Source organism: Mizuhopecten yessoensis, unplaced genomic scaffold (assembly GCF_002113885.1).
Source record: "Mizuhopecten yessoensis strain PY_sf001 unplaced genomic scaffold, ASM211388v2 scaffold716361, whole genome shotgun sequence".
NCBI lineage: Eukaryota > Metazoa > Mollusca > Bivalvia > Pectinida > Pectinidae > Mizuhopecten > Mizuhopecten yessoensis.
In genome coordinates, this window is record NW_018480078.1 from 2780524 (window position 1) to 2804903 (window position 24380).

General features: G+C 37.0%; 2 protein-coding genes across 3 annotated transcripts in view; one reads left to right on the forward strand and one right to left on the reverse strand.

The window, feature by feature from the left end:
- LOC110443863 (sex peptide receptor-like) overlaps positions 1-12497 on the forward strand; it is a 32511-nt gene extending 20014 nt beyond the window's left edge. Inside the window, exon 2 of the mRNA XM_021488301.1 lies at positions 10071-12497. Within this exon, the coding sequence (XP_021343976.1) occupies positions 11323-12483 (1161 nt within the window). The 5' untranslated portion in view covers positions 10071-11322 and the 3' untranslated portion in view covers positions 12484-12497. The remainder of the gene's footprint in view (positions 1-10070) is intronic.
- LOC110443862 (protein MON2 homolog) overlaps positions 1-24380 on the reverse strand; it is a 433581-nt gene that overhangs the window by 273801 nt on the left and 135400 nt on the right. The window lies entirely within an intron of this gene.

A 24380-nucleotide genomic window follows, 5' to 3' on the forward strand; every position in this document is an offset into this window, starting at 1 on the left:
ATACCACTGATGCTGCTAATATGCTGTAATATAATGTAATCTGTTCTGTGTCACCCGGCGTTTGAATCTGAAATCAAGCCAAGAATTAACACGATGTTGTAATTGAATTTACAACTGTTTATCATTGTAACTAGATGTACTGCAGTTTAACTTATTGATTTACACATACGTTAATATATCTCATCAACAACATCCTCCATCCTTACATCAAAGTTGAATGATACTGTTGAAGTATTTTTCAGCTATCTTCAAAACGTGAAATGTTAGCAAGTTTCAGACTTCTCCAACTGTATTGGATTACAGGGTAAAAAAATACACTACAATTTAATTACAAATTACAGCACTGAAAATCTAAACAAATATGGAGTTCAATTAGCATGTGTTATTTTTACCACCTGTTTTCTTTTTTCAAAGCAGTTATAATTAGTTAGTGATGTTTTTTTGTATTCTAACACGATTTAAAAAAGCCATAGTTTAATTACCAAAATTCAATAAAGACTTAAAATTGCATTTCCGCCAGCATCAGCGGAAGCCCTAATAACTTAGCACTTAAGAGTGTATACCACAGACTAACCGGTTATTATTGTATCTCAGTACAACCGAGAATATTGAAAAGGGGAGATAACTCCAACTTCAAAATAGAATTTGTCCAAGGATATTGGAAAAAAGTGCTATATATAGAAAAAGAACGAGGATTTTGATTGATTAAAGAAAAAAATGGGACGGAGGCCTGCTCTTTTTCAGACAGCTTGTATTGGTTGTAAATAATTAAAAAGGAAATTAAATAAAGGTACATAATTGAATTTTAATATCATTTCTATATTGTACTGGTCCTTCATCCATTCTGTTTATTCATCCTTGATAGAGCTTCATTAGATTTCTGTTCTGACGGCCAGACTACACATCCTTGATAGAGTTCACTAGATTTCTGTCCTTACAGCCCGACTAACTAGATTTCTGTTCTGACAGCCAGACTACACATCCCCGATAGAGTTTCACTAGATTTCTGTTCTGACGGCCAGACTACACATCCTTGATAGAGTTTCACTAGATTTCTGTTCTGACGGCCAGACTACACATCCTTGATAGAGTTTCACTAGATTTCTGTTCTGACGGCCAGACTACACATCCTTGATAGAGTTTCACTAGATTTCTGTTCTGACGGCCAGACTACACATCCCTGATAGAGCTTCACTAGATTTCTGTTCTGACAGCCCGACTACACATCCCTGATAGAGTTTCATTAGATTTCTGTTCTGACAGCCAGACTAGGCATCCTTGATAGAGTTTCACTAGATTTCTGTTCTGACAGCCCATCTTCACATCCTTGATAGAGTTTCACTAGATTTCTGTTCTGACAGCCCGACTTTACATCCTTGATAGAGTTTCACTAGATTTATGTTCTGACAGCCAGACTAGGCATCCTTGATAGTTTCACTAGAATTATATGTTCTGACAGCCAGACTACACATCCTTGATAGAGTTTCACTTGATTTCTGATCTTCACTGCGCCTCTTTATAAAGTTTCATTAGGTATCTGCTCCTGTATACACATAGACACCAATTTATTACAGTTTCATTAATCCTATCCAGCAGATTTATGCTCTTTCAATTTAAGTAATTGGAAAATTCAAATCCCAAGGTTTAAAAATTGGTAAAATTGATGTAGTAAACCAGGTATATATGTTTGTGTGGGGCTATCCAGACAGTCAATGGCCTTCCCTTAATGAAACTAGCCACATAACTCAAGGCCCCTGTCGACCAGGTAATGAAACATATGTCCCTGGTAGGGTAATTGAGTGTGCACATGCAGACAATGTATGTAACAGCTGAAATTTATGGAAAAGTCCAAAATCTGTAATGTATATACAGGGCAATATCCAATAGCTGTTTGTATACCTATCACAGGATAATAATATCTTTAGCCTGTATCTACTTACTTGACAAAAGTATATAATTTATACATGGTAAATGTCCTATAGCTGCAATGTATGCAGGGTAACATTCTAAGCTGTAATGTATGCAGGGTAACATTCCTTAGGTTAGATGTATACAGGGTAAATCATTAAATGTCATTAATTGTAATGTATGCAGAGTAACATTCTATAGCTATAATGTATACAGGGTAAATCATTAAATGTCTTTAATTGTAATGGATGCAGGGTTAACATTCTAAAGCTGTAATGTATGCAGGGTAACATTCTAAAGCTGTAATGTATGTAGGGTAACATTCTAAAGCTGTAATGTATACAGGGTAACATTCTAAATCTGTAATGTATGCAGGGTAACATTCTATAGCTGTAATGTATGCAGGGTAACATTCTTTAGGTTAGATGTATACAGGGTAAATCATTAAATGTCTTTAATTGTAATGTATGCAGGGTAACATTCTATAGCTGTAATGTATGCAGGGTAACATTCTAAAGCTGTAATGTATACAGGGTAACATTCTAAAGCTGTAATGTATGCAGGGTAACATTCTATAGCTGTAATGTATGCAGGGTAACATTCTAAAGCTGTAATGTATGCAGGGTAACATTCTTAAGCTGTAATGTATGCAGGGTAAATAATTAAATCCAGTCTTTAATCAGGGTAACATTATATAGCAGAAAATGTATGCAGGGTAACATTCTTTATGTTAATCATTAAATCTGGTCTTTAATTGTGATCTATGTAGGGTAACATTATATAGCTGAAAATGTCCTATACTTTGTGATATCGTCCTAAATAGGTGGATTACAGGGTACAAGTAATACTCCTATTTCAGCTGTATACTGGGTAACATCCTGCTGTGATACAGTTCTATCACTCTAGCGTGTCACCTCCCCTCCATCTTTGACAATTAATCTGAACAGTTTACATGTCAATACCTGATTACCTCCCCTTCATCTCCCAAACCGCTATATCATCATTGCCTGATTGATGAAAGTCTTGTTTACACCACACACCCGATACTAATCACCTAGCGGCTATTACATAACGTAATCGTTAGTGTATACCTCTGTCCTAACCTCCTGACCTCACATGAGTCTCTCTCCCCACTGTTAACGCCATCTATCAAGTGATCTCATTCAAGTCGGAAATCTTCCTGATTAAAGACAGTCCATTTTGTTGGCATCACAAGTTTAACTCTGAGTTTGGGTGTTATTGTGGTCTTAAATCCTTTTTATCTTGAACAAGCTGTTTTGACCGATAAGTAACAGAGTCTATACCTTGATGACTGTTTATGATAACAGATATCCCCCCTGAGATAACATACATTCACACAACACACAATCCCACAGCCTATATATATGGATAATTGCCTCCCATGACACAGATAATCCCTTCCCACACCAAAAGACTATTTCCTCCTTCATTTGAAAATCCTGCAACACAGACACAACTCTGCCATGCTGATCAAAAATACACACAATCCCACAAGAAAGATAAACCCCTCCCATGACAAATTATAATCGCTTAATTCCCAAAACTAAAGACAATCCCTGAAGCCGGTGACACAGACACAACCCTCTCTTCCTGGTCTATAATATACTGCCCGACTGCAACGGTAGAGACAATATCACATCCCATTACATTACCTCTTCCCACAACAAAAGGTAATTTCCTCCTTCATCACAAATCCCACAGCACAGTCCTCTCCAAAATCTGATACACAAACACCCTCCCTCCTTTTCTGGTCAATAATACACACAATCTTTCTTCCACAACACACAACACACACATTTTAAATACAAAATCCCACACTACTTTTTTCCACACCATAAAATCCCATAACAATTCCACAACACACAAATTCCCAATACAGAATCCCAAGGCCCCAATCCCTCCTCTGACAACACAGACTATCCCCCCAAATAATTATGACTAGGAATTGGAAAATCAAAAGATATGATAATGAAATAAACATCAATATTGTGTGTCATTTATACATTTCTCTACTATAAAACGTAATTGAAACAGAGCTCTGGTCGTTAACTCTCGAGAGAACAAAACAAACGTAAAGTTTTTGTCGTGTATATCCCTATTCTACCATAGCTTTTATTCTGATTCCGTATTCGAAAGGCTTTTCTACACGGGATATTTTTTATATCTTTATGCATTACATCTGGGTCAATCTCGATCTTGATTGAAATGCCATTCATCATAATTACATAGATCAGAACGCATCAGAATAGTTAATGAACACGGGATTGATCATTGATCTGACGACACATGTGAATAAGCCCTTAACAACATTAACCACATGGACATTATTGCAATGACAGGGATATTTACACACCGACAACGACATAAAGCATATTGTTTTGTTCAATCGTAAATTCTATCGGCATGTTCAAATGTAATCATAAAAACGTATGTTATTTTAATCAAATAGAAATAGGTATTTTTTGCAGCAAGATCAAAACTGGTATATTTTTAAGGACATGGTAATTATTTCAGATAAAAACATGAATTTACATTCAGCCTACAGCGTGATGGCTTCATTACAATTGAGAAGACGCATTGTGTTGTTATTTTGTGCCAAATGTAGACACAAATTGTGTTTAAAGACAAAACAGTTCCCCCTTCAATAAGGTAAAGCCAGTATTTTGTTTGAAGTTTTCAATTATTATTTTTTTAATGATAAGAATCCCATTTCCATGGAATACAGGTATATTGATCTTTGAAGTACATAAAGTTGTCTACTTGTGGGTAACTGTGACTCATTTTAGAATATTTTACATTAAAGCAATGCCTTTGAGATTCTTTATATTCTGTATCTGATTCATGGTACATGTGTCTGATACAAACAATACAGACAATCTCCTCCTACACACATTGATCTCAAGTTGATACATTCCCGAAAAAAACAGGCGAGTTAATTTGTTTAATCCTGGACCTCAAACTAACGCTGGAGCAGTGTAACAACTCCAATATATCCTAGCTGTTATCACAGGTGATGGGTGTCCAATATATCCTAGCAGTTATCTAAGGTGATGGGTGTCCAATATATCCTAGCTGTTATCTAAGGTGATGGGTGTCCAACATATCCTAGCTGTTATCTAAGGTGATGGGTGTCCAATATATCCTAGCTGGTGGTATCAGGGATGTCAATATGTGGTAGTTATGGTGCTATCAGGGATGTAAATATGCTGTGGTAGTTTTGGTGGTATCAGAGATGTTAATATGCTGTGGTTGTTTTGGTGGTATCAGAGATGTAAATATGTTGTGGTAGTTATGGTGGTATCAGGGATGTAAATATGTTGTTGTAGATTTGGTGGTATCAGGGATGTTATTATGTTGTTGTAGATTTGGTGGTATCAGGGATGTCAATATGTGGTAGTTATGGTGGTATCAGGGATGTAAATATGCTGTGGTAGTTTTGGTGGTATCAGAGATGTTAATATGCTGTGGTTGTTTTGGTGGTATCAGAGATGTAAATATGTTGTGGTAGTTATGGTGGTATCAGGGATGTAAATATGTTGTTGTAGTTTTAGTGGTATCAGAGATGTAAATATGTGGTAGTTATGGTGGTATCAGGGATGTAAATATGTGGTAGTTATGGTGGTATCAGGGATGTAAATATGTGGTAGTTATGGTGGTATCAGGGATGTAAATATGTGATAGTTATGGGGGTATCAGAGATGTAAATATGCTGTGGTAGTTTTGGTGGTATCAGAGATGTAAATATGCTGTGGTAGTTTTGGTGGTATCAGGGATGTTAATATGCTGTGTTAGTCTTGGTGGTATCAGAGATGTAAATATGCTGTGGTAGTTTTGGTGGTATCAGAGATGTAAATATGCTGTGGTAGTTTTGGTGGTATCAGAGATGTAAATATGCTGTGGTAGTTTTGGTGGTATCAGAGATGTAAATATGCTGTGGTAGTTTTGGTGGTATCAGAGATGTAAATATGCTGTGGTAGTTTTGGTGGTATCAGAGATGTAAATATGCTGTGGTAGTTTTGGTGGTATCAGAGATGTAAATATGCTGTGGTAGTTTTGGTGGTATCAGAGATGTAAATATGCTGTGGTAGTTTTGGTGGTATCAGAGATGTAAATATGCTGTGGTAGTTTTGGTGGTATCAGAGATGTAAATACGTTGTTGTAGTTTCTGTAGTGTCAAAGCTATCATCTCGAGAACACCTGAGGCAAGCTATCCTCACCAGCCGAACTCAAGGGGGGGGGGGGGGGGGGGGGGGGCTGACAAACACATCATGTTCTAAAGGAAATATCATCTATTTCTAGACATGATTATAGACTTAAAATCAAAAATCTTCAAGGAAAAGTCATCTTGTTCAGGACATAGGTGCCCATTAAACTTTAATCGGCCAATTACTGGCGGTGGTGGATGATATCTGTTGGCTGTAAGTAGAGGGGATCAGCTGGAGAGGACGGCCCTACGCCTCTGTTAAATATATATTTCATAAGAAATATTTATGGATAAAGGTAGCATTTTCAGAGACAGAAAAAAATCATCAATTAATTTATTAGATTCGTGGATTGAAAATAGACATTCACAGAAGTCCTTCACTGGATTAGTTTAAAGTGAAGATGCAATGATTATTTTTCAACGCTACGAAAAAGTTTAGGTTATAAAATAGAAACCAATCAAATAGCAGCATATGTAAATGTCAAAATATCCAAAATATCAGAAACACCCCAATCCAGTCGTCCTCAAATATAGAAGAAATACACTGAAAACGGAACTGCCAGACTATTCTTGCATTTTTAACGAGTTGATTCGTTAACATAAACAGCATTATTCAACGTTGAATACATCCCAAGGTCAGCTCCTGAGTGACCCCCCAGTGACCAGTACATGGCATGATATATGCGGAACACAATAACACATCAATAATTACTAGTTAATTAACTTGTTCTCTCCATTAGGCATTCATGGTCAAGAAAGATTTTTGTTCACTTCGCCTTTTGTGTATTTGAGTTGATCTTCTAGTACAAGTTTCAATACTATACGTGAGAAATGATGTTTGTCTGGTACGTGAACTTTGCCGTATTTGCTACTGGTACGGTACATTGAACTTGGCAGTATAGGAGATCTACCCGAGTTCTGTTTGTTGTATCTATAACATATACGCACTGAATGTCCTCGGGTGGTTTGATACGTTTCCATTTCTATTAAATTAGTGGAGACATTTGATTGGATGCTACAGCTGTGAGATATGTCCCCATTGGTACATTACTTTGGGTGTTTCCAGCAGATCGCTGACAAGACAATGAAAACTATTACCAGGGTTGACCTTGCTTTGCTTCGATCCATTCTCTATATAAGGCAACATGAGTAAATTCTTGTAATTCCCAGCGAACAGGCTTCATACTGTGGCCAGCAGCCATGTCAGCTCCGGTAATAGTATCCTGTGCTTGCTGACCAAACACTAGGACAATCGTACAAGCAATCAATGTTGTTAATCGAGTGACCAGTAGAACAGTCCTGGAATCAAATCACCTCCGTACTCTACAAATAATCTACTTTTAAACTATTTCATCCCTGAAGACACATTTGAACTCTTCCAATTCAAAGGTTGGAATATTTCATTATGAAATTTCAGGGGTTAATGAGTTAATGAACCGTATTTGATTTTAACAGACAATATTCACTATTAATTATCCTTACTAATTTGTATTTTACTTTTGTGATTACCTTGAAGAGGTCTACAAACCATTTGGTATCTTCAGTATTCGTTTTTTTAATTAAATTCAGTGACAAAAAAATCTTCGCTTCCCGAGAAATCAGACTGATCAGATTTGAAACTTGTTTGAAGTCCAGGGTATGTTTTCTTACAGATATTAAAATCAAAGGCAAACAAATTGGTTTTGCATCATTTTTGTAAATTCCTCAAAATTGACTAAATGGAAAAACACATTATTTGATTATCTGTTTAAAATATCCAAACACAGAAATATTTTCTATCCATGCTAAAGTAAAAATGAATCCCTTATAATTTTATTGGCAAAAAGTTGTACTTTCCAGTTAAATGCATAAAACAGTCCGAAGATAAAATACTCTTTAAGAGATATTTTTGTTATAATTTTACATAATAATAAAAGTCAGTTCTCAAAGTTATATTTGTACCTTAAAGGGGAAATAATCACCAGTTATATCAAATTAAAGTTGACATGCTATACCCATTTTGACACGTTTTAATCACGAGATCAGATCTGTCAGGCGTTACATCTAAAGTTGGATCTGATGTACATGTGTAGTGGGTTGTGTTCTGCAGGTCTATAATGATGTTTGAGATGCAATATGATAGAATGAAATATTTAGGTGTGGTTGAAAATGGTCATTACCAAGATACAAAGCATTCTTGGAGTAATTCAGGAATTACTTAATGCTATATGTTAAGAAACTGGAATGCCTGGTGGAGTATTATAGGCCTTTATAATATACGTTATGATTTATAGAGTGTTGAGTGACAAAACAACATTAGTGCTGTATCGGCAGAACCACAGCGTTGGCGTTAAACAATTGAACGACTTAATTATCAATGGAATTACCAGAGGAGGCTTACAACAATGTAACCAAGGTCAATTTTCCCAAATGCCTCCACTAGGGGCTCGAGTTGATCAATGGGCACTGTAGATTACTAATCTATTGCTCTACCAACTCAACTAAAGGAAATTTCTTTGTAGATATACGTGTAACAAGCAAATAGAAAGTTCACTCCTGTGACATAGCCTCTCGCTCTATGGACAGTACCAATTGTTTTCTAGTCTTTTGGAGTATCAGCATGCTTGTGAGAGCAAGGTCACACAATACCCAGGTCTCTACATGGGCACCGATGTATTTACGTATAGGTCAATTTTGTTAGGAATCGAACCAAGTGTTACAGACTACTGGTACAGTGCTCTACGAATCGGGCTAAATGAAAATTCCTTCTTGCCAAATTATATCAGTAACAAGCAATTACATAGCTCAGCACTATAACAACAAAAGTATGAATAACGATTCTGAAGACTGACTTTGAGGGGCCTGGGCATTGTGGCCTGTACTATACCATATACGGAAATGTTTTGCCTAGTCAAACTTTCGCTGTTTGCCCATAAAATCCATATTTACCCAGTTTAAGTATAGCCCTTAACATTTAATTACGATATTTATTTTTCTTTGTACTTGTTTACACTGTAATGATAGATTCGTCCTCATTCAACGGAGGACGAAAATTAAACTGCAATGAAATTTCTGGTATACAGTATCAGGTGGGATCTGGAAGCTAAGAAACAGTTTCAAGATCACCTCTAGATTCTGAGAGGAATGACATTTTTCTAGATTTTGAAAATGAGATGCACCTGTTACAATAAATAGTATTAATTGGTGCCAGATTGGTATCAGACATAGGGTGAACCTCATGGATAACAGCATTTCTAACTGACATACGCAAGACATGGTTTAGACCGACATTTAATGTCTAACGTACCTAAAGCATTAATTAAATCAACAAATACATCAATGCAGCCCTGTTTAATTAAATTGGGTTGTGTCAATCTTATGTGTATGTGTCAGGAAACTTTAACTTACCCAACGAAAATAGGGAAAACTTAATATTTTTCGTTACAATTCTGTTACATATTTATCTTTATATCATCTTCAAATTATTTGTTTTATTTGCAAGAATAGGCCTTAATTGTTGTACGATTTCAATATGCATGATCAATAACTTCAAAGATGGCAGCCAATCATGCTTTGTTTGACACCTCCAATTTCTATCTATTAGGACCCGCTAAACTCAGAAATCGTTTTATTTTGAAAGACAGAAATCAAGTCAATTTCTTCCCACAGCATGAATAAATAAGTACAAGGTTTATGATAAAACTCCAAAAACCTGTTAACAATGAACAAAATAAATCTCCCCGGTGACGTTGGGAGTTGACACGAGTTAGTTAGAGGGAAAGTGTTTTCCATTTCTCACTAGTTGAGAAATTATCAACAGTGTTTCAGTAGCCGATTGTGTTAAAGATGTATTTGACAGGAGTTATGATAGTTTTGGCCAGAGATTTAATGACAAAAGCCTGGTCAAGTGACCTTCACATTTTTTCGATGAGTACAGTTTTTATCTTGTACATTGCAGGCCTATGGATTGCAGAGCCGCTCTCCATTGTGCGATTGTGAGATGTCTCGTTCATCGTGGTAATTAGCTGTCATTCACATCTCGTCACAGCCAGCAGTGACAACAAACACGAAGGCTCCATCATAACCTGTCTCTGCATCGCCAACTCTTCAACGGTCATACACTCACAGCCCGAAACACCCAACAATCACACTTCCAAAGTGTGGAGGTCTCAAATATTTCTGTGCGACAGCCATGTCATTCCAAGTGAAGCATTCCAAATAATCTTATTAGATTTATAATAAAAACCTCAACACAGCTCGCTATGGAGATTATAAAATAGTTATAAGATGTTGCGAACAGAGATTTAATTTCACTAATTCAAATTTGGAGAGATTGATGATAGCAAAGCCATTAGGTGTCAGAGGCAGTCGGTAAGCCATAAAAATGACATAGCTGTAAGATATTCATTACATCAACTTAATATCTCGATTTTGATGGATTACTGTCGAGTGTCAGAAATAGAGGACCTTTACGAACTCGCATCTTTGTATTAGTGTCATGACGCGGATAAAATCCCAACAACGATATCATTAGAAGGTAATACTGAAATGACAGTTTAGAAGTGATTTTATAGCTGAGGAAGAAAATGAGGTATTTGACATACGATTGTGCATTATAGAGACAGAAGTCGGGCAGCTAGGAAGTGGAATTACTGACAGACATGTATAAAATTCAATTTAGGACCTTTCTGCCCTTGATTGACGGCTGTTAGCAAGATTAACAAGTCCCTTGTCTACAAAAATGTGATTTATTGGAAACTTCTTAATAACTGAAAATTGTGCTAAAACTATTTACTAAGAAATACAATTCCATGATGGCAAGCTGAACATAGGAAAATTGGATAGAAAATATTGTGCCATTTTAATAGTGAAATTTAAAGCTATTACAAAGAGGATTACATCAATGAAGAAAAAGTGAGAAACAACTTACTTTATCAGCAGTATACAGAGTTGTCTTCTCTTGCCAGCAGCCTGGATCATCATTGAGCCTGAAATTAAGACAGAATTGTGAAAGTGGGACCACAAAATCAGGTTTGTGACGTGCTGAAACTCTCTTTTTCTACAAAGTGCCTTAGAGTTTTTTTTTATTAAGCATCGAATCTTGTGTAAAAAAAAAAGAAATCCTGCCTGCGTTAACTTTTGATATTGTGAAATACCCTGTGTAATAATAGCCTGCCTGCTCTCCTAGCTTGTGCCATATAGAGGTAACGATGGGCAACATGGATATCTTAGTGGACAACTTTAACATGAACACAAGTAGGTACACGCCCCAAAGTAGCGTGGAGCCGACCAACCATACCCCCATGGGCAGTGCCCCGGGGGCAGAGACTGTCAACCAGTTTATGATGCATTATAGTCAGTACCACGGCTTTATCAGTGCTGTAATATGCGTGTTTGGAGTCGTGTCAAACATTCTAAATATCATTGTCCTGACGCGGCGTCACATGATCACACCAACAAACTACATTCTGATCGCGCTGGCAATCTCGGACGTTCTCACGATGTCTTTCTACCTAGTATATGCAATCTATTTCTACTGCTATGCCATCCCTTTCACATCCTACGGTCACTCGGAGGGCTGGATCTATTTCGTCTGTATCAACATCCTTGTAGTGATTACGTGTCATAACATGGCCATGTGGCTCACCGTATCGCTGGCTGTGTTTCGATACATCTTTGTGTGTCATCATGTTGTAGCCAATCAGCTTTGCAGTCTTCAGCGCGCCAAAATCACAATCGCAATTGTGATGTTTACGACCATTATTACCTGCACCCCAAACTACTTCCTGTACAAAGTGATCCAATTGGACCTCGAAAATAATCAAACAGGTTACTGGGTGGGCCAGAGTGAGTTCGCATCAAACAACATATACTTCCAACCAATCACTTTCTGGATATATGGAGTGATAATAAAAATTGCACCTTGTGTTTTACTAACTATACTAAGTGCATGTATAATATACACGATGAATGAGGCGAGCAAACGTCGCCAACGGTTACTGCAGCAGTCCGGTCGCCATAACGAGGAGGCACTTGCCGAACATAACCGCACCACCATGATGTTGGTGGCCGTTGTTCTATTTTTTGTCATCACAGAATTCCCGCAAGGCATCCTGGCAGCCATAAGTGGCCTCAACGACACATTTTTCCAGGAGGTCTATTCGAACTTGGGAGACATCATGGACCTACTTGTTCTCATCAACAGTGCCATTAACTTCATACTTTACTGCATCATGAGCAAGCAGTTTCGCGACACTTTCAAAAACTTGTTCGTCTGCTGCAAACTACAGAAAGTGCGTAATCACAGTTCAAACTCCCGACAAAACGGTACCTCCTACTACAATGTGAAAACGGAGTCCACTCAAGTGTGATGTTTAGCATGTGCGTAGGCTATACAAAAAGGTATTCCAATGATATACAGATAATCAATATTTTTTTCTGGCAACGCTTTAGTGGCCTAAGTGTCTAGATTAGGCAAAACGAAAGTTCCTGTGGCCTTGGTAACAAACAATGGCAACTGTTACTATATGGTTCCAGTGACATGCTACTTTGATTTCAGTAGCAAATTATATGCCATGTTACCTTAACATAGGCAATCATGATAACCCGACTTTAGTAAAAACGTTGTTTTGGATTTAGTAACGGAATGATATTCTGCTTGGCTTTAAACAATGACAAATGTTACTCTGGATGAAGGAACGACTGATGACTTAGCTGCTTATTATCACTTGAGTTACGATGAAAGATGTTATTCTGGATGAAGGAACGACTGATGACTTAAATTAGCTGCTTATTATCACTTGAGTTACGATGACAAATGTTATTCTGGATGAAGGAACAACTGATGACTTAGCTGCGTATTATCACTTGAGTTACAATGACAGATGTTACTCTGGATGAAGGAACAACTGATGACTTAGCTGCTTATTATCACTTGAGTTACGATGACGGATGTTACTCTGTATTTAGTAACAAAGTTCAGCATTAAGGTTACAGTGGTCCTAAACACGACAGATGACTGGTGGCCTTAGCAAAAGTAACAGAGACATCTGTTACTATGTTGCCTAACTTGACCATACTGCAGTTACTATTGCCTTGGAAAGAGGACTACTTCCTGTCGTTATTGCTATGGTTACCAGGGCAACACACATTATGGTAACAGAGTGGCCTTGTAACTAACGGTGTAAGGAATACTGACAATTTTTTTTTTCTGGTTATTTAAGTAACAACGACAGACTGCTATTGTTTAAGGAATAATATCTGTGGTGCGACGTCACAGGGAAAAACGATATCGTGTACCTTTGTAGAGGCAACAAACTGTCGGTTTCCCTCTGTAGATTTTTGGTCAACAGCTGATGAGAACGTCTTTTTGGTTGGTGTCTTGTGTCCTAGTGCATAACAGTGTTACTTACTAAGTTACAAACTGGACTAACATGGATAGAGTAAGTAACAATGATGGACAATTTTACTTAAATGTTACTAAAAGTAACAAAGACAAATATCAAGATTTTAAAAATGTTTGTGATTGTTTCTGATTGTCCCTTGTTAACTGTTGGATAACTGAAAACTGCGAACTAATTCTGTTTAAGGTTTTTTCATAAACCATAGCAACAGAAAGTTGTAGATTGAAACTGCCGGGGTAATGATAAGCCGTTGCTATGGTGTGGATAGTTACAGTGGACACAACCGAAGCATATATAGTTACCATGTGGATGAATTAAGTTACACATACATGTTCCATTTTGTTACCATATGGGTACGTACATGTAATATAATAACTATTGACTCGGAAGAAAATGCTTACATGTATCCATGGTAACAGATTATACATTGACAGCATCTAGTCAACATGTAAGTGAATGTTTCGCGGAAGACAGTTATAGGAGGAATGATGTGGATTCTGCATAACTATGGAAACTTTTGCAAAGTTCCTGTGTGTATTTGTAACTAAGTGAAACATTTGGAAAGTTGCAGTTTGTACTGGTACCTATTAGGAAACAGAAGCAATGTGGATTGTTGAACTGTAAAATTAGTTAAAAGCTTTGTTGTGGATTTACATCTATGGAAACATTCAATGTGTGGCTTGTGTAAGGCAAACATTCAATGTGTGGCTTGTGTAAGGCAAACATTCAATGTGTGGCTTGTGTAAGGCAAACATTCAATGTGTGGCTTGTGTAAGGCAAACATTCAATGTGTGGCTTGTGTAAGGCAAACATTCAATGTGTGGCTTGTGTAAGGCAAACATTCAATGTGTGGCTTGTGTAAGGCAAACATTAAAAAGATGCTGTTTGGATTTGAAACTGTAGAAACATATATCTACTGTGTGGATTTGTGCAACTATGGAAATTATTAAATGTCTATGTGGATTAAATAATAATGCATACAAATGCATCTGAAAGTTTCTGAAAGGTAACTTTAGAAATGTTGAAAGAAAAAGCAATCTTAGGACACAGTATCCTAGTATCTAGTCACAGATGCTGGCTGCCCTTAATAGGACATGGACATTAATTGTCACGAGGGCTACACAAAGAAGGTTTTGGAAAATGCCATAATTGCTGCCCGAAATAGGGTGTGGACATTATCTTTAGGGTGCCCTCAGTGGGGTGAGGACATTGCCATGAGGGCTGCCCGCAGTGCGGTGAGGACATTGCCAGAGGGCTGCCCTCCCATGCTGCCATCACATGTAAACACATACACTAACAGATTCAGGATGAGGGTACGACCTTAGAGTTTGCCCAACAATGGTAATTTATATAAGTGGTATAGCATGGGTGTGCAATGCCTCATCAGTACGATTATTACACTAGTTACCCTTTCACCCCTAGGTAACTTTAGCAGACTCTACTATACATTGATCTGGATGAACCCATTATGGTCTACAGTGGTGAAAGGGTTGAAAGCGATTTTGGTTTTGTGCGTGACTCAGAGGACTGTCGACCAATGAGAAAACAGATGTTGAGGAGAGCAGACCATGTGACATTAAGACACAACAAGCAATAGTTTAGTCAACGAGCTGTCATGTTGCAGCCATGTTGATCTTCTCACCATTGTCCACCCAGCCATGTTAATGTAAATAGTATCATATCATGTATATTACGATTGAATTGTAATTTAGTTTTGTGGAGAAAATGTCAGCATGGCTGCAACACTGGTAAAAATCAAACAGGTGGAGATAATATAAGCTCATGTACAGTATGAAGTCCATTTGTGGCTTGTTACCCAACATATCCGTGTCCTAAAGCCAAAACTGATGTTTCATGTGAATTTAAAATGTGTATTGTCTCTTATTGTTACTTAGTGCCCTATTCATTTGTCTATACAACAATTTTCTGAAAGTTTGTTTATTCACAGATTATTTCACATAATTTTGCAATTTTATGGTAGTACTGTACAGACGAGTTCGACAACAGATTAAAGTTCCTATATGTCATCAAAAACTTAACACAGTTGTACTTTCAAGTCACACCTTCAAAACACAAACTAGTCACAACTCCAAAACACAAACCAGTCACAACTCCAAAACACAAACTAGTCACATCTTCAAAACATAAACTAGCCACACCTTCAAAACACAAACTTGTCACAACTCCAAAACACAAACTAGTCACAACTCCAAAACACAAACTTGTCACAACTCGAAAACACAAATAAGTTAAATTTGCAAAACAAGTCAAACTGGTGTCACAACACCAAACAAAACAGTCACATTAGCTGACACATCACCTCCTTTTCAGACACACGTTGTAAAGTCATCTTCAACCATTTTATAACATTTATCCATAAGATTTATAGCACAGCATTTCTACAGATGGTCTAACCTTGACAATACACCAACTTTCCCACAGGCAATGGCTGATCATTAGATTTAAGACAATGGGTAGATCTACATGGTGCACCAGATTTTTGACCCTGACACATTGGATTATCATGCAGTACCTACAAGTGAACACGATACGCTGTGGAGAATTAACGTATGGATGTACGAATTGCAGATACCAGCAGATAGGACTTTTTATGTTTGTTCAGGCTGTTTGGAGGCTATTTTAGGAAGCAATAGTTACTTTGACTTCTGTAACATCCATAATTTCGCAAGCTCTGTGATGATCAAGCTCAAGGCAGGATTTCTAGAAAAAAAATATATCTGGTGTACAATTTTTTTACAGACTCTGCAGTGCAATGAAGCATTGCTCTCTGCATAATAGATCAGTGTGAACAGTAACAGTCACCACGGGACACCTCATGACAACAGGCAGACTAGCCATGGTGTGGCAAATTGCGCTCAAGGGGTGGGAACACTGTATAACAGCATGATTGATTTGATGATAATATAATAGAATGGGTCCATACACATGAAGGAAACCCATAGGACCAGTAAAATGATGGAGAAACACAGCTTATTGGTTGACCATTCCATAACCTAGACGCCCCTGAGGTGAGCCAGCCATGCTTGGATGACATAGTTACCTCCCTCCCCTCATTACCCTCACTGAATAGATTTTGGGGAACAGAAATATGGAACACAGCTGACATACCATATGTAATCTGCAATTTTATTGAGAATCACACAGGACAAAAGCCTGAATGGCATTTACGTAAGAACAAACGTAGACATAATCCTCAGGCATTCACGTAAGAACAAACGTAGACATAATCCTAAGTTTTATTACACACACAAATCGTGGCGAGACTATGTCCTCTAATGGCTTCTGACAATACGATATGGCTTTAAGTTGTGACCTTTTTCTACCCTCAGTTGCCAGAACCTTCTTGACTTAAACACTGATGTCCACACCGTCCATAACTTGAACTTTTACCCGAAACCTTGAGAAGCGATATACTGCTTTTCGAAGTTCCAAAGGAAAGACGAGCATTTTTATGGTCCCACCTCAGCTAATCAAATATGGCATTGTGGCAAGTTACACACAAACTTTTGTAATGAAACATTGTTACTGAGTGGCTAGAGACCATTAGGCAAATCAACAAGAATGGCTTTGCAATGGTTTTTCAATCTTTGCAGAACCATGCAGGATGACTATGACGTCGTTTGTCGTCATCTGAATATATTTCCTCCAAGATATTACGCAAATTAACAACAGCAGTTCTATTGATTATAACCTCTTAAGACGAAAATTTTGTATTCATGAATAATTTAAGTTTCCTGTCTTGGACCGTGTAGAATATTTGTAAGACAAACATTAAATTACTTTAAATGATGAGAGCGAGTAAAATTATTTTAGAGTTGTAGTTTTAGCTGTGTACTTATACTGACTATCTGTCCAATCCAGGACTGACAGCATGCCCTCTTCAAGTACTTAATTACACTGACTATCTGACTAATCAAGAACTGACTGTCAGGCTAATCCAGGACTTACAGCATGCCCTCTTCCATCTGTCAGCTATTGACTAGGACAGCAGTCCTTATACTGACTAATCAGGGTACAGAAATTCAAACATCCCAACACATGGTCCATCCATCAAACCCTCCCCTTGCTTGGCCACAGTCTAATGGGCCTATCTATAACTCCATGTCCACTGCCCTCTACAAATGGCTGGCCATTCATCAAATCTTCACCACTATTTCTGGGAGAACAATCTATTGCCACGTCAGGCAAGGAAGCATAAAAATTATATAAATCTTCTATAAATTGATTGAAACGCCATGCCCTTTAGCATCCTTAATAAATCTATTTAATTTTGTGCAATTTAGTGCAATTTTTACCGGTATTCCTTCCTTCCCAAGTACATCTGAATTGCTTAATTCATAAACCATCAAATATATGTCATTGCATGATAGGATTAGTACAATGCTGGGTTTTCTATCATGTTGCCTGCTAGAATATGCTAGATTCCATGGTTGAAGAAACATTTTACCTTGGAGATCTAACAAGTTACACAGGAGATCTAACATGCTACCTAGGAGATCTAACATGTTTCCCAGGGGATCTAACATGCTACCTAGGTGATATCACATGTTTCCCAGGTGATCTAACATACTACCTAGGTGATATCACATGTTTCCCAGGTGATCTAACATGCTACCTAGGTGATATCACATGTTTCCCAGGGGATCTAACATGTTACCTAGGAGATATCACATGTTTCCCAGGGGATCTAACATGCTACCTAGGAGATATCACATGTTTCCCAGGGGATCTAGCATGCTACCTAGGAGATCTGAAATGTTACCTAAGATATCTGAAATGTTTCCCTGAAGATCTAACATGTTTCCCAGGGGATCTAACAGGTATATCTAACATGTTACCTAAAAGATATAGCAGGTTCCCTAGGAGATCTAGCATGCTACCTAGGAGATCTGAAATGTTACCTAAGATATCTGAAATGTTTCCCTGAAGATCTAACATGTTTCCCAGAAGATCTAACAGGTATATCTAACATGTTACCTAAAAGATATAGCAGGTTCCCTAGGAGATCTAACATGTTACCTAAAAGATATAACAGGTTCCCTAGGAGATCTAACATGTTACCTAGGAGATCTAACATGCTACCTAGAATATCTTACATATTTCCAAGTAGATCTAACACTTTCCCTAGGAGATCTAACATGTTACCTAGGAGATCTAACATGTTACCTAGGAGATCTATTATGTTACCTAGGGGATCTAACATGTTTCTAAGGAGATCTAACATGTTCCCTAGGAGATCTAACATGTAACCTAGGATATCTAACATGATACCTAGGAGATCTAACATGTAACCTAGGATATCTAACATGATACCTAGGAGATCTAACATGTTCCTTAGGAGATCTAACATGTTCCCTAGGAGATATTACATGTTACCTAGGATATCTAACATGTTACCTAGGAGATCTAACATGTTACCTAGGAGATCTATTATGTTACCTAGGGGATCTAACATGTTACCTAGGAGATCTAACATGTAACCTAGGATATCTAACATGATACCTAGGAGATCTAACATGTTCCCTTGGAGATCTATTATGTTACCTAGGGGATCTAACATGTTTCTAAGGAGATCTAACATGTTACCTAGGAGATCTAACATGTAACCTAGGATATCTAACATGATACCTAGGAGATCTAACATGTTACCTAGGATATCTAACATGTAACCTAGGATATCTAACATGATACCTAGGAGATCTAACATGATACCTAGGAGATCTATCATGTTACCTAGGAGATCTAACATGTTCCCTAGGAGATATTACATGTTACCTAGGATATCTAACATGTTACCTAGGAGATCTAACATGTTACCTAGGAGATCTAACATGTAACATAGGATATCTAACATGATACCTAGGAGATCTAACATGTTCCCTAGGAGATATTACATGTTACTTAGGATATCTAACCGGTTTCCAAGTAGATCTAACATGTTACCTAGCAGATTTAATGTGTTCCCTAGGAGATCTAGCATGTTACCTAGGAGATCTAACATGTTACCTAGCAGATATTACATGTTACCTAGCAGATCTAACCGGTTTCCAAGTAGATCTAACATGTTACCTAGCAGATCTTATATGGAGCCTGGGAGATCTAGCATGCTAGAAAATCATTCCTATTATTTCCATTGTTCATAATTTATTTAACCACAAAATTGAATTCAATATGAACTATGAGCTTCTAGGTTAAAACTCAAATTTAAACTTTAACCTATGAACTATGACCTTAGAAAAATAAAATAAAAATACAATGTCAGAATACAGAAAAAAATCAATGTCAGAATACAGTAAAAATACAATGTCAGAATACAGTAAAAATATAACGTCAGAATACAGTAAAAATACAATTTCAGAATACAGTGAAATACACTACAAGAGTACAATGAAATACACTACAAGATACAATACCATAGAGAGGGGTAGATGACCAGGAAACTCATGACAATCACACAGGTGACTAGTTAGTAGTGCTGTTGTTTGACACAGATAAGGTTACATTCATCATATTACAACCACTTTAACAGGACTCCAGAATCCTACATAGCTCCTTATAAAGTTGACATACCAACTTTATATATGATGACGTTGAAATTATAGCCATAAAACCTTAAACGACAGCTCTGAATTTTGGGTTACATAGACTGGCTGAGCATATATATAAAATTTTAATTAAAGATTTCCAACATTTAATTAAAAAAAAAGTCCTAAAATTCAGATCTTTCATTTGGGTTGAAGCAGATGGCATTATCATAGTCAACAGATCCTTAGAGAAGTTTATTTCCGATGAACGACAACAGACAATCACATACAAGAGCTACTGGTTATTTAAGTCATTTCCATTGTTTAAACAAGCTTGATCTGTTTTGCATACGTCCAGTATTAACTAATATATGTTTTCTTTATTTTCCGAAACTGTTCACAGTATTTTAAGAAAAGTTTGTTTTGTTGTTACCTAGTCTTACTAACTAAGTTATGTATATAGTATTGATAATGTATTACTTTGTACATATACTAAGGCATGCTGTACAGAGAAAAAGAACTTCAAAAACAGTTGTTATACAGTGTTATACAGTGTTATACAGTGCTATACAGCATTATACAATGTTATACAATGTTAAACAGTGTAGTGTTGTCAGCTATATACTGCTCCAGGTAACCAGTGACGTGTTATATGTGTTCTGGTTATCAGTTCATGCTACGGTAAACAGGTGTTTTCAACAGTGTTATCATCTATGTATATATATCTATAAAACTAGCATTATAAGAATATTAATTAGTTAACAGGAGTTATCAATACATAACTTATCAAATAAACAGCTGCTTCTTCTTATTAACAGGTGTCAACTTTGTATACTTGAGCTAACAGTATATATTTCTGTTAACAAGCATTAACAGAATATTTTCCTGTTAAGTCCAGTTAAAGCTTCAGTCACATTTGTGCCGGCCGCTGGCCGGGAAGTAGGAATTGGCTAGTGTCCCGGGCATCAGGGATTTTTTCCGATGTCTTGGTGCCGGGTTAAATCGAACGAATATCTGAAGGAGACCGCAGGAAGCCCATAAGATTATCGCAAGGAATACCACAAGGCTATCTGATGATGGCTGGGCTGTTGTACGGTAGCCGGAAGATGTTCGTGCAGCCGCCGTGTGACGGGTGGGATACGTACGTAGCCCATACGATATCTCACATTTTTATATGGAGTGTGTATACAGGGACGCACACAAAACAACACCAAAACGACTGTAGCATGCCACACGAAGCCGTAAGATAACTTACGAAATCCTTGCAGGAGACTGCCGGGTAATTATGATAAGTTTTGGTCAGAAAAAATCGGGAGGACATCGGCAACTTTTATCTCTGTGCTAAGTGCTCCTGGCGACCTGTGCAGCGTCTAAAAACGGCCGATAGTGGCCAATAATCTCCCGGCATCCTTACGGTACCCCGCCTTGCTGGCTGATTTTGGATACAAAATTCATTGCCCTGAGGCGCCTTTTTGAAAATCAACGCAAATGTGACTGAGGTTTAAACTGGCAGTAATCATATGTTATAGTTAATGGAATAGTAAAGATCAGGATCAGTTGAAGCTAATTAGCAAAACAATCAGAATATTTTCCAAATTTAACAGAGCATTCAGTAATAATGAAGTTAACAAGTCTAGAAGTGAATTGTTTAGTTAACAAAGCAATCAATATAACTTGGATAGGTTAATCAGTATATGCTGTAGTTAACAGGGCAATTACTTTATGATCTTACTAATAGGAAAACTCTAATAGGGAAATCAGTATATATACGCTGGGTAAGAGGTTATCAGCACAGCTTTCACTTTCACTAATAACCTTGTCAAACTTAGAAATTAAACATATGTCATCTGTTGATACAAGTGTTCTCTTATCTTTTGTTACATGCACTGGTTCAAACAGTGAACCAAACAACCTTTTTATATATGTTTACTTATAGTGTGCACATAAAAGTATTGGTAAAATGTGATCGTAAAACTTGGATTTGTACCCAGGACATCTGAATTTTATACAGACACTATATATTATCTGTGGTTACATTAATTGTCACCAAAGTTCAACGACAAGGTTTTCATCCTCAAAAATCTGTTCATACTCTTTAAAGTGGCTATTTCTTTTAAGGGAAAACGTTTGACCTTTTCTTTAGTCGGTCTCTTAAAACAAATTTGCCAGTATTTCACCAGAACTGTCAAAAAAATGACAGATTTATATAATTATACCCACCACTTGCCCCTTGAACCATATCATAGAACTGGCTCTTTCTAGAGCTGTTTTAAACAAAAGGGGTCATAATTCCTGAAATAGGGAGGCAACTCCAGCTTATAAACTTTGTTCACATCATGTCAGTGCACGTGTTACTTAAATTTTATCAAGTATCATTCAAATCTGTGCAGTACTTCAGGAGGAGTAGTGTGAACGGCATTTTAAAACAAAGGTGTATAACTCTATGATAAGGGGAAGTAACACCAATTTACATACTTTATTGACATCCCCTTGATATACAAGAATTCCACGGAACTGGATGTGTCGCCTGCGCAGGAAGCTGGGAGATTACGAAGAAATAGATACACTTTTCATTTCAAGAAATAATGTTAAAAGTAAGCAATAATCATAGATTATGTTTTTGGATGGCATCATTTTGTTATATAATCTGTTATTCTGGGAAGAATACTCTGAGTTTTAAGGAACTTTCTATGGATACTCATTGTCTCAATTCCAAGTTTAATTTGTATGATTTGTCGAATGGTTTCCCATAAATAAATGAATAAACTTGTGGATTATGATGTTAAACAGCTAGTGTTGTCAATAACATTTGGAGTAAGACGGCATTTCAAAGGTATACACGGTGTGTCAAGTGGTAGATCGAAGCCGTCCAGTATACAGTTTTAGTGAAGTTTCTATTTATAGTAACAGTTACCTTGACCTTTGACCTTCGGACCTGAAAAGCAACCCCAAGCAAGCACTTTTGAAAGGAAGCACTGCATGAAGTTTGAGTTTGATTGGCCAAAGGAAACTCAAGTTATCGCACGAAAACAGATTTTCTATTTAGAGTAACTGTGACCTTGACCTTTGACCTTCGGACCTAAAAAGCAATCCCAAGCAAGCACTTTTGGTAAGGAACTCTGCATAAAGTTTGAGTTTGATCGACCCAAGGAAACTCAAGTTATCGCACGAAAACCTCTGTTTGGCCGCAGCCGACATAGCAATACCTATGTGTCACCAGCTTTTCGCAGGCGACACAATAAGGGTTTTGTGTAACAAAATTGGGTCTCCATATTGGTACAGTACTTTAGAAGTATTGATGCTAACAACATTTTTACATTAAGGGGCATAACTCCCATTAAAATTTGCCAGATTGAAATATTAATCTCAGGTGCATAAACATCATAGTGTGTTGACTGCATCAGTGAAGTTTCATGAAATTTGGCTTAAAGTGTAAGAGTGCACAATTTTTAAAGAAACAAACCCATAAATTATTTTTTGTGATATAAATTTGGGTGGATGGGTGGTACAGTGGATAGCGCTTTCGCCTTCACCGAGACGACTGGGGTTTGATTTCCTTATCGGACATGAAAAGATACAGGGTCATCTGCCTGACAACGTGGGTTTTCTCTTGGTTACACTCCAGTTTCCTTCCACATTAAGAACCCCTGCTCGAAAAAATCTGGGCCAAAAGGAATGATTAGTATAAGTTGATAGCACTTGTGTTGCAATTGTTGTAAAATGAATTAATTAAATGTAATTTGATATAGAAAAATTAAGTCAATAGTTAAAAAAAAAATAACAAAATAAAAAATAAATGGATGAGAAGTTTCTGGAAGACTGTATCACGATTCCTGTTAAATCTCTCTGATACTTCAATCGTTCCATCTAATGCCACACAACCTTCTTGTACCCACTTCATTAAACAAACTAACTCTATTAGAGACAAAATTGATAGGCAAGTTCTTTGTACTAGCTCTTGTGAGCTGCATACAGAAATTAATGAGCACAGAAATTTCGAAAAAGAAAAAATAATTTGAATGATTTCTATGGCAACGGCAAAGAAATGAAGTAAAAAATATTAGAAATATTTAATCCTCATTATTTAGAAGAACTCTTCATTTTAACAAGTGCTTTGAAGTATCTGAGATCCCATTATTACGGACTGTTTGGACATCCTATGAAATAAACATTGATTACGAAACAACACAGAGGCATCAAATAAAAAAATCCACACCAACTTGTAGTAGTTAAAACAGAGAATTTGTATGTGATAATAGAGTGTGTCTGAGGACAGAACAACGATAACAGGCGAAGAAGGAGATGGTATTTCTGAAGCCC